Here is a 12,111-nt window from a genome sequence, read left to right as displayed (position 1 = left end):
GGAAATGATTGTTGGATGATAAATTCGACAATGATAAATAAATATCTCTAAATTTCGTACATCATTCAACACTTCATTTTATCTCTACCTCTCATTTTTCTTATAACATCACCAAACTATCACATTTATCACACCACTATCTTTTTCTTCAATTTTACAATTCCAAAATCAGATCTTAGTGCTCACCAAACATAGACTTACCGCTAGTTTGTTATAGTTTTTTCATGAAAAAATATATTATTTTTAAACAAAATAATCACCTTTAGAACTTTTTTTTTGACAAAATCATCTTTAAAACTTGTCATCCATTTGTTACATAATTAAAAAAATTAAAATATGAAAAATAATCCAAATACCAAATGAAATATTGTTTTTGAAATCAAAACATTAGTTAAACTTAAAGAGACTAGTGATATCTCATCTAAACTCTCTTAATTTCATCGGTTAAAAAAAAAAACAACCCAGGTGAAAGTCATGCTAATCCAAGACTTCATTATTATTCCAAAAAAAGTCCAAGTGAAAAGAGAAAAAACAAAAAAAAAAAAAGTAAAATCCCCCAATTTACAACTTTGCGGAACTGAGAGAACTCTAGAAGAGAGAAGAGAGGGAAATTTCTTCTTCATCTTTTTATCCTTTTCCTCAAAAATCCAATCCAATTTCTTCAAACACAAAACATTGTTTTTTTTTTTTGTTTCATTAAAAAAAGGAAAATTGGTTTGAGGTGAGAGAAGAACATGACAGAAGTGTCGATGTGTTACATCAACAGCTCCGAACTGAGTCCAGATGAAGAGAGAATCATGATCAGAGACATTGCTCTTTCTTCTCAAACTACTCCCAAAGAAGGCGACACCTTTTTCATCATCACTCAGAGGTTTATTGGTTTTTATTTTTGTTTTGGTTTAATTTTTATGTTTTTGTTTTGTTTTTGTATTTGGGTAACCTAATTAGACCCAAAGTTTTGACCTTTTTTAGTTTTTTGATTAGGTTGTAACAATGTTTTGTTTCATTGGGAAAATGGGGTGTGACCAGAATTTGCTCTGATTTTTATTTTTTTTTATTATGTTTTTTGCAATTGGGTACCCAAATTAGACCCAAAGTTTAAACCTTTTTTGTTTTTTGATTAGATTGTAACAATTTGTTTTCTTGGAAAAATGGATTGTAACCAGAATTTGCTATGATTTTGATTTTTGCCCCAAAATTTGATTTTTGCTTTGTTTTTGTGTTCATTTGTGGTTAAGTGTTTGGGAGATGGTGGATGCGTTTTAGGTGAATATTGCAATAATCTTATTTTAGCGGGTTTAGTTTAATAGTTAATGATGGTTATGCTTTCATTATGAATGCACATAACCATCAAACCCTTGTTTTGTGAAATTCGACCTGGTGGTATAGGCTTGAGACCTAAGAGTGTCCTCCTCTCTAGGTCTCAAATTTGAATCCTCCAGGTGCAAACAAATCCTGCGTTAGGTTTCAAATTCGAACCCTCCAGGTGCCAACAAATCCTGAGTTGGGCTAGTCCATGCAGGGATTTGCTCTGGCTTCAATTGGCCCCCCTGCTAGTGATCGGTGTGATTGGTTCCGTGGATTAGTCTGTCCTTGGACCGTATACTGAGTTTCCAAAAAGAAAAAACCCTTGTTTTGAGAGAAATGATTTTGTGGCATGTCTTTGGCGGGTTCTTATCAAATTTCATTCAAAATTGTTTTACACAGGAGTAATTGTTGCAGCCCTTTTAACAGAGAGTTAGCATGCAGTTCAGTTGTTCTTGTAGAAAGCTGTGCAATGATAGTGTTACTGTGTTGTCTGCACCCTTTTACCATGGCACTGCAATATAATTATCCTATGAGTAGATATTGTAAATTACTTTTTTTTTTTGAGGAGGTTTATTGAGCTATAATGCTATGCATTCTGAAATTAGGAGGTATAGGGTTAGGAATAAGTTGTTTGCTGTAGATTGTGCTTCTTCAAGATCCCAATTTCCTTGGTTGCTTTGTTGCCTTGACTTACACTTTGTCTGAACTACTTTAATTCAGAGTTGATGTTTTCATTCAGTTGTTTAACTTGCTTGTGTTTGTTCCCCACACATGTGCGTGGGGGAGAAGAGTGGTTGTTTTTTTTGGAAACTCAGTATCCGGTCCTAGGGCCGACTAATCCAGGGGACCAATAGCGAGGGGTAGGGGCCCAATTGAAGCCAGAGCAAAGATTTGCATGGACAGGTCGAATTGTTCGCACCATGGGGATTCAAATCTGAGATCTAGAGAGGTGCACACTCCTAGGTCCCAAACCTTCACTACCAGGCCAACCCCTAAGGGGTTGAGGACGGTGGTTGTTGTGTTCTAGTATTGGAATGACTTTTAGGTTTACTACAAAAAGGTTAAGTGTTGCTCCTTGCCACTCAGTATTACCCTCGCACGCTTAATGGAACCTATATACCAAATCATGAGAAGCTGCTTAAGTTTTTTTTGGAAATAGTATTAGGGTTTAGTTACATCATAATGTACTGCATAGTTACAACAGCAACAACTCCACATCTAATTACCATTAACATCCACCTAATACCATCCCACCCACTTTGAGTACCCCAAAATCAACAACCATTATCAAAGTTCAACATAAGTATAATATGTAAAGAAACATGGGTAACTCCTTCTGACAGTAGAAAGTGCCCCTTTGACCCTAATCCCATCATAATTGCATCATATGAAATGTTGAGTTGCTGCAGCAGAAAACAAAGCACAGAAGCTAGTATCAACATGAATCGGACTAACTATTCAAGCTGTTGAAACCGTTTACCAAAAGCACCAAATATCCAAACTGCAGCAACATGTAATCACCGAATAGAAATCTCATACATATGTGTGACACGTATAACTCTTGCAACTTCAAGCTGTCACGACACGAGAACCAAAATTTTGCAGCAGCTTCTGTCATCATTCCATCTTATGACCAACGACGCTTGCAGTGAATGCTGCTGTTACTATATTGTTTGTCCATTCTGCTATTAATGCACTGAATGTCTAAGCACCCTTACCCGTGGTTCCTGATCAACCTACAATCGGTACACTACTGCTATTTATGCCTCCCTATATTTTGGTCAAATTCATGTGTACTGCATTTGCAAAACTCAATCAATATTTGTGATACTCTTGCTCCGCCCCCCTTTTACTGCTGTTAAAATCCCTCCGCGATATCCTAGCACTAACACGATATCAGATTCAACCCAAACACCACCATAGTCTTTCTTTGGCTTCACTTTAATTATTGTTTTCAACACTGCAGGGAGAGTTGATTTTATTTTCTCACTTTATTGCTGATTTATTTTCAATTCTTGTACCACTTGATCAGAACCTAAGCAGCATCGTCTAAAGAATTAGCACACTTTGTGACAAACAAATTATTCCAAATGAAAGGAGCTTCTTGACTCTTTAAAAGCAATTAAATTTGACTTCTGTTTCTAGAGTAGATTTGCCTATAAACACTTGCAGAAAAAATATTGTGTGCGTAAAATAGTTGCCCCCTTGCTTGGTACTGTTGGCAAAGACTTCAAAGAGAAACAGATATTTTTTATCATTAACCGTAACCCAACTACATCTTGAAATACAATGCTGACATACTTTATTCTCTTATCATTGTTTGATGGCTATAGACTGATTTGTTGGTCTAGTTTGAATGGTGTCAGTGTCGCACAATATGTAATACTCTGGATAAGAATGAACTTTTTCTATTTGTTTCCATGCAGATGGTGGCAACATTGGATTGAATACGTGAACCAAGATCAGGCAAACCCTTCTTATGATGGATCTTCCTTTCCTGAACACAGCGATTTGGTCAGTTCAAGTGCTATAAAGAGGCCAGCTGGTATTGATAATTATGATTTGATCGATAATACTGGATCAGAAGACTCTAGTACGGGTATTGAAATTCATGATACACTGTTAGAAGGGCGTGACTATGTATTACTTCCTCGAGAGGTTTGGGACCAATTATTTAAATGGTGAGATTGCTTTTTGGTTTTCCTTTTGATTTATTGATTTTCTCAGTTTTAGTAAGAAATATTTGAACTGGTACAAACTTGTATTTGACTTAACCTGTAACTGGTCTTTAATATTAGCTGCTTGACATTCTTCTTTCCATCTCAACTAGGTATGGTGGTGGACCTACATTGGAGAGGAAAGTTATTAGTTCAGGTCTGTCCCAGACAGAATTTGCAGTAGAGGTGTATCCTTTACGGCTTCAATTACTTGTGTTAACAAGAAATGTTCGATCTACTATAAGAATAAGCAAGAAGGTAATATATGAGAGAAAGTAATGACTATATCTACCTTTGCAATTATTATTCAATTTGTAATTATTATTCAATTTGTAAATGCTATATCTACTTTATAGTTGAGACATTTGGGCAGGAAACCATTGGACAGCTACACAAAAGAGCTTGTGAAATATTCGATCTTCTGTTGGACCAAGTAATGACTTCTCATTCCTTCTAGAAATTCTAGGGCTTGTTTGGTTTCTGTTTTCCTATTTTCATTTTTTATTACACAATCAACATAATGTTTGCATTATGTTTTGTTTTCAAAGATTTATATATGGGAAAAAAATGAAAATAACAACCAATTATTTTTAGTGTTTCCTACGCAAATGAAAACATAAACTACATATATGACCCAATTTTTTTAAAAATAGATACGTATGTTGTAGGTGCGCATTTGGGATTACTATGGCCATCGGAAGCATGCCTTGATGAATGACATGGACAAAACTCTAGATGATGTCAATCTACAAATGGACCAAGATGTGAGTCTTTACCATATTTTATCTAGGAGTTTTCCTATTGCTTTTACTTAAATTTGACATTTTAGTACCCTTGTTTTCCTTTAGATTAATGACAACATTCATACAGATTCTTGTTGAGGTCGTAAACAATACAAGTTCTGCTCAAGAAAATGGATCAGTACATAGGGAAGCGAATTCTGTTCTTGTGGAGCCTACAAAATCAAGCGTATCAACTGCTGGTGGCCTGTCTACTAGCAAGGGTGCATCTAGAGGCAACAATGTCGAATATTATTCATCTCAGAAACTAAATTCTCCTGTCAGAGATTCAGAAAACCCTTATGGTACTCTTGGTGTCACCACAAGAGGTTCATTCGGTGGTCTCATTGGGTTGCTAAATCTTGGCAATACTTGTTTCATGAATAGTGCAATACAGTGCCTTGTTCATACACCAGAGTTCGCTAGGTACTTTAGGGAGGACTATCATCAAGAGATAAATTTTCAAAATCCACTCGGCATGGTTGTAAGTACCACTTAAAAAGCAGTAACTTGTTTCCTTTTCTCTCAATATTCTTTATGTGGGCTAAACTATATGGTAAGAACTTGGCGTGGAGTTTAAAGAGCATTTCTACAATTCATTAAAACACGGTATATAGTATTATTAGGCATTCCGTGAAACAACTATTGCAACAGCTTAGGCTTTAGAGTGAAGCCAGATGAATGCTTTTATGCCCGACTTTTGGATTTGAACCATTGATAATTTATTGGGCCACATGCACTCACCTTACTTATTATTTAGAAGTATGGGGTTGCCGATGATCAAAATTTAGACCACTTGGTCGTAGAAACTATGATGTTATTGTTATTTCATGAATCAACTATCCAAAAATTTAAGCTTTAATGATGCTTTTATTTTGAACAAGGCTTGGTTTTACTTTCGATCTTTCAATTGATTTCAGTTTGAACAAAGCAGTGTTGTTAAATACAGTATTTAACAACCGCTATTGTTTCATAATACAGTGTTTTGAAATATTGTCAAATAGCCGCTATAGTGGTGCGATAGTACTATTGCGTAGTGGAATTATAGCAATCAGATATTTTCCGCAATACGCGATTGACAAGGTCATCCTGATTATTCGTATTGAAATCAAGGGGAGACATTTTTTTCTTCTAAACTACGATGTCCCAATGTTCAGTTAAACCTAAAATTTAATCTAAGGTCTTGAGTGTTTGTTTTTAATGTCTTTGCTCTGCCATTAAAATGGCAAGAAAAGTAACAAAAAAATGGCAAGAAAATGCTCCCGTTTTCATTCGATTGTTCTGTTATTCTTTTAGTTAATATCTTAGTTTATATTTAATTTGCCAATAAAAGAATATTTAAATAGTAGTTTGTCGTAGTATTTGCATTGGAAAATTTTGCCTTTTTTAGCTTGGTAGCATTTGTGATTGTGAGGTATTATTTTGGTTACAAGAAGATCAGTGTTTATATATTGCTTGAATGCGAGCAATAAGATTTAACTTTTTGTGCTTTGTGTTTGTTGTATCAATCCTTCAATGACTTGGTTTGGTTGGCCAATGTTTCTTTAGTCAACCCTATGTATAATTTCTCATGGTTAGAGTGTAAAAAGTGGGGCAATAAAAAACTTTTGTATAATTATGTACCACTCTTTTTCAAAAAAAAAAAAAAAAAAAAAAGAAAACTGAGGCGCAAAAGCATCACCATAGGCAGAGAGATCCCTTCCAGGTTACTAGTCAAACTGGGAAAATTTTACTACAAACTCTAAACTCAATTTTATTAAGATAAGAATAGTAGAATAAATGAGTTGCAACAAGATAAAAGATAAGATTAGGAATGATGTATTAGCAAAAAAAATTGGGGTGGCATCTATTATGGAAAATATGGTATTGTCTTTGCCTTAGGTGGTTTTGGCATGTGTAGTGGAGAAGACTTGTAGAAACCTCAGACCCTATAAGGAAGCAGATTATGAAGGGTAGTCAATAGTTAAATTTAAGGACCAAAAGAACAATGAGTCAAATCATTAAGGACTTAGATTGAAACGGTTATGTATGGACATGTTACAATTGGATATTATGACTGTTTGGTTTATGTGGCCAATCCCATCCAGTGGGAGAAGGTTTTTTGGTTGTTGCTGTATTTGTATAAGTTAACTGTTATAGTTGCAAATTATTGAGCTTGCATGAAATTTCAACTATGCAGGGTGAACTAGCCCTAGCATTTGGTGAGTTGCTTCGAAAACTATGGGCACCTGGGCGAACACCAATTGCTCCTCGCCCTTTTAAAGCAAAGCTTGCTCGTTTTGCACCTCAGTTCAGTGGGCACAACCAACACGATTCTCAGGTTTGCTTCTCTAGCAAATTTGTTTACCCTCTTCAACTTCCATGATGTAGCCTGTTTGTGGTAGCATTTGTTTATTATTTTATCAGGAGCTCTTAGCATTTCTGCTGGATGGTCTCCATGAAGACTTAAATCGTGTAAAGCACAAACCATATATAAAGTCTCGAGATGCTGATGGCCGACCCGATGAAGAAGTGGCTGATGAATATTGGGCAAATCATATTTCTCGTAATGATTCCATAATTGTTGATGTGTGCCAGGTGAGTCAAGTGAATATGTCTGGAGACGTCATCGCTCTTTCCTTTATTAATGTAGGTTTCCGTAATGTATTGGTTTTTCCATTACTATGCTTCAATTGAGCCTTTGTCACGATACTTGGATATGGCTGCTTGAATATTGTTTTGAGCTAGTCTCTAAAATCTTGCATACTGATTTTCTTTTGCCATTCAATTATGTCCCATTAACCCTTTTCGTAAATGCTCAATACCACAATTTGTTCATGATTTAAACTTTTGGTCTCTTGATTATCGTTAGAAATTGTGATATCTATTTTCATTTTATATATGTTCCTAATCAAGTACACCAGCTCAGGTTTGTTTCATTTTACAGGGACAATACAAGTCGACTTTGGTGTGTCCAGTTTGCAACAAAGTCTCTGTCACATTTGATCCTTTCATGTACCTTTCCCTGCCTCTCCAGTCCACCACCAATAGGACCATGACTGTGACAGTTTTTAGTTGCGACAGTATTACCCTGCCTTCGCCGTGTACAGTAACTGTGCCCAAGCAGGGACGATGCAGAGATCTTATACAAGCACTTAGCAATTCTTGCTCATTGAAGCATAACGAGAGGATAGTGCTTGTGGAGGTGTGTACGATACCAGAATAAATTTAAACTTATGTATTGGAATTGCATTGAATACTTTATTCTAATTGGATGTGTTATATTAATGTGCTATTCACAGATACGAAACCATTTGATCCATAGATATTTTGAAGATCCTCTTCAATTGTTGTCCTCAATTAAAGATGATGACCGCCTTGCCGCTTACAAGATTACAAAGATGGACAAAAACACTAAGTACCTCCAGTTGATACATCGCCGCAGAGAGCAGAGTAGTGACTCGCATACCATTTCAGGATGGAAACCATATGGAACACCTATTGTTTCGTTGATCTCATCTGATGATAAAATCACAAGAGGTGACATACAAGTAATGGTTAATCGTATACTCTCTCCTCTTCTGTTGAAAGGTGACAATGCACAACAAGCTGCTTCTGCTGAAACTAACGTGGTGTCAAATTCAATAAATAAGGATGATACAGTTTCAAAGGCGACACACCTACCAACATTACCTCTACTATTGGTAGATGATAACAATGCTTGCATTGATCTTTCAATGGGAGAGGAGAAAGTAGTTAAACTGTCACCGTCATCAGCAAGAGTTCTAGTGTATATTGATTGGTCTCAGAAGCTTCTGGAAAAGTATGATACTCGTCCACTTGAGACTTTGCCAGAAGTTTTGAAATATGGGCCTGTAACCAAGAAAGCTCGTACTGAACCTCTCTCTTTGTACACTTGTTTGGAAGCTTTTCTGCGTGAAGAACCTTTGGTGCCTGAAGACATGTGGTTAGTTAATCTTCTCTCATCTGTCCCATATATGCTTGTATTTCCTTGTTTCTTTCTTATGCTTACCAAACAATCCAACGGAATATGCATTAATAATTGTTTGCTTGATGTCTTTATGACCTGCTTAAATTATTTCGATTGTATCTTCCCTAAAATATTTAGTTTGTACAATACGAATCTCACAGAACTTGTGACTAGTATATTGAGAGTAATAGAAGACGGTGTTCATCCACAACAATGAATGTGCTAACGTGTGGTTACACTGTCCTTTACATGGTCAGCTATGGAGCTGTTAAATTAATTTGATATTAGATCAGTTTTGGTGATTTGATCTAGATGCTTTACATTAACTATGGAATGGTTAGTCTAGTATTTTCAAGATTTTGTAAAATAGATTCATTAACAAAACATCATATAAGAGACCTTAATCACAATAACACTATTAACATCTCAAGATTTTTTAAGATGAACTCAATTTAATTAGAAATCGATTATGAATCAAAACATTAAAATAAGCTCTTGCCCATTTTGGTAAAACCCTGAGGACTTAAAAGACATGCTTGCGCTAAACGCTCGGACACTCTCTTGCTACTGGTTCAGCCTTTCCGCCCTTTTCCTGTAATCTCGTTATCTCTATCAAACTGCAAGTTAACACAGCCACCACTGTCCCTCAACCTCACCCATCGATTTCTCCACAGACATCCACCCACCGCCCTTTTCCCCTCCATAATTGATTGCTCTATGAAAATTGGTCCTTTTCATTCCAACTGTTTTTTTTTTCTTTCCATGTAGCATCCAAATTGAATTTTGCAGGTTTAGAAGATGTTATGAGGGGTAACCTTAGCGCAACTGGTAAAGTTGTTGTCATGTGATTGAAAGGCCACAGATTCAAGTCCTGGAAACAGCCTCCTGTGTAAAAACAGGGTAAGGCTGCGTTCAATACACCAAATGGTGGGATCCCTTCCCGGACCCTGCGTATGCGGGAGCTTTAGTTCATCGGGTTGCCCTTTTTTTTTTAGATGTTATAATATATGTTTTCTACTTTTAGAAGATCTTATAAAGTCTCCGTTGTAATTTTCAAAGAAATAAAATTAATAACAAAACTAGTAATAGGAAGTCAGAAACATCAAAACCCACTTTCGTTGTATTGGCTTAAAGTGAATATGAGAGATGATCTTAAAAATGGTTATCTATTGATTGAAATTTACTGGAATGAAAAAGGGAAATTTCTGGGAATGGAAAACGTATGCAACGATTGGTTCGGTGACGGTTCTGTGACAATGAAGGTGTGACTTTTTTTTTCTAGTTTGAATTAAAAAAGAAAAGTGTTTAACCTGAATAGCCGGTTAGCAAGTAGTGGGTTTTGAAAAACTGATGACGTGGGCCAATAGTTAAGAGTGTTCAAACTTCAAAGGAGTGTGTCAGAGAGGTTGTCCATTGCATTTGACTGGATGAAATTAAGCCATGACTAGCAAACTACGCTTTGTTTCTCATTTCACTTCTCTTATGCACATTTGTATCGGAATTTTTTTTTGGTTAATATGCTCCTCCTTTATTGCAGCCTACATATTTTGAAACCTCAGGAACTCTAATACTGCACAATTTTTGTTCTAGAGTCATTCTATTGATATGACTTAATACAAGATACAACTAATCTAGTTCTCTTTTTACCAAAAAAGGTGCTTTACCTTAAGAAAATCTTCAAAAATCTTGAATTGGTAAAACATTATTTTGGAAGAGTTGATCAAAACATTGTTGATTATTTGTACGCATTCTTTTTTCATATTCCCAATATTCTATCTTTGAAGCAATTTTCTATGAATCTTGCGAAGTATTCTCTTCATACTACTTTGACCTTTGAATAAAGAAATTTACGTACTTGTCAGATGTCACTTTACATTTCAAACTTGTACATGTTTTTCTTGTAAGCTCTTATATTGCTAAACAATCACATGAATAGGGGAAAATGTCCACTCGCTGCAGTAATAGTTATTAAATCTTCTCCCCATTTACATATACATTAGATCAAATGGATGATACTTGAAGCCATTTGCTAAAGTCTTAAGTTCTGATATAGGTACTGTCCTAAATGCAAAGAGAGACGACAAGCAAGCAAAAAGCTTGATTTATGGAGGCTCCCAGAGGTTTTGGTAATTCATTTAAAAAGGTTCTCATACAGCAGGTCAATGAAGCATAAACTCGAGACTTTTGTTAACTTTCCCATTCATGATTTTGATTTAACAAATTACATAGCCAATAAAAACAACTCTCGGCGTCAAGTTTATGAACTCTATGCCCTTACAAATCATTATGGTAGTATGGGTAGTGGACATTATACTGCACATATTAAGGTAAAATGATAAAATTACTAATTCTTTGAAAGTTTATTTGACTTCTTGTTCTTCCTTTTAAGCAACACTGCAGCTTGACATTTTTTTTTTGAAATTGCAGCTTTTAGACGAAAACAGGTGGTACAATTTTGATGATAGCCACATATCACTCATAAGTGAAGACGATGTTAATACTGCCGCTGCCTATGTTCTGTTTTACCGGAGGGTGAAAACCGACGATGACATTGTAAGCAATGGGGTTTAGTCTTGCATGCATGCATTTTTAGGCATTACATAGATTTTCAAGTACACATCTAGTTATGAAAAGTCTAGGTAATATCAGGTTGTATGTCTCAATTCAGACATTTTTGTTGTGTAATGAAAAGCACAGGCCTGTTGATATGAGAGTTTAGTCAATGAACTAACTATAAATGTATTTCTTTTTTCTTTTGAAGTTTCTTTGGTGGAGATTAGGTAAATATTTGATCATATTACCAGTATTAGGCTTAATCAAAGTGAAACTTATTATGAAGTTGGAGATAAGCTGCATAATTATAAACAATGAGTGGTTGTGTAGCCTGAAAAGCAAAGTTTATTGTACGTTCAATTCATATTAGGAATTTAAGCTTGAGTAGAAATTTCAAAGACATGCCATAAATTATTGAAATTTTGTGTAGTTACATTGCTGATAGCTTGTAACCAATTAGGATCGGAGTTCTTATATGATAAAGGTGTGAGACTAATTTCAAATGTGTTTTTTGTCTAAAGATTTTTTTTTCTTGGCAGTGTAAAGTGATATAGACATTCAAAGCCTGGGAAGCCACGTACCATAATAAATATTTCAATTGTGCACGTGTTCTTTTTCTTTTTTGTCTCTATTTATTAGTAGTAGAAATTGATAAAAAAAAGTTACATAGAAGAAAGAAATTTATACAAAACAGTATTCGTGGAAATTTCGTGTGAAATCCCATCGCAATATATAGCATTGCTGAACTCATGTTTTCATATTCTTATCCAATTGAAGTAAAGAA

At 35.3% G+C, this 12,111-nt stretch overlaps 1 protein-coding gene across 1 annotated transcript; it reads left to right on the top strand.

Annotated features, from left to right (window-relative positions):
- Positions 1–550: 550 nt before the first annotated feature.
- LOC11408935 (ubiquitin carboxyl-terminal hydrolase 5) lies at positions 551–11,725 on the top strand. Its single transcript, XM_003624845.4, has 12 exons — positions 551–871; positions 3,735–3,989; positions 4,139–4,283; positions 4,399–4,458; positions 4,694–4,789; positions 4,896–5,288; positions 6,984–7,124; positions 7,211–7,381; positions 7,731–7,988; positions 8,086–8,750; positions 10,828–11,101; positions 11,202–11,725. The coding sequence occupies exons 1-12, from the start codon at positions 735–737 to the stop codon at positions 11,343–11,345; spliced, it is 2,739 nt and encodes a 912-aa protein (XP_003624893.1). The 5' UTR covers positions 551–734; the 3' UTR covers positions 11,346–11,725.
- Positions 11,726–12,111: the final 386 nt, after the last annotated feature.

The sequence above is a fragment of the Medicago truncatula genome, chromosome 7 (genome assembly GCF_003473485.1).
Source record: "Medicago truncatula cultivar Jemalong A17 chromosome 7, MtrunA17r5.0-ANR, whole genome shotgun sequence".
Classification (NCBI taxonomy): domain Eukaryota; kingdom Viridiplantae; phylum Streptophyta; class Magnoliopsida; order Fabales; family Fabaceae; genus Medicago; species Medicago truncatula.
This window is presented reverse-complemented; position numbering and strand designations above follow the sequence as displayed.

Coding starts and splice junctions, on each gene's coding strand:
- LOC11408935 (XM_003624845.4), top strand. CDS start 735: ATGACAGAAGTGTCGATGTGTTACATCAACAGCTCCGAACTGAGTCCA. Junction 7,382..7,730: donor TAATTGTTGATGTGTGCCAG/GTGAGTCAAGTG, acceptor TTCATTTTACAG/GGACAATACAAGTCGACTTT. Junction 11,102..11,201: donor ATTATACTGCACATATTAAG/GTAAAATGATAA, acceptor TTGAAATTGCAG/CTTTTAGACGAAAACAGGTG.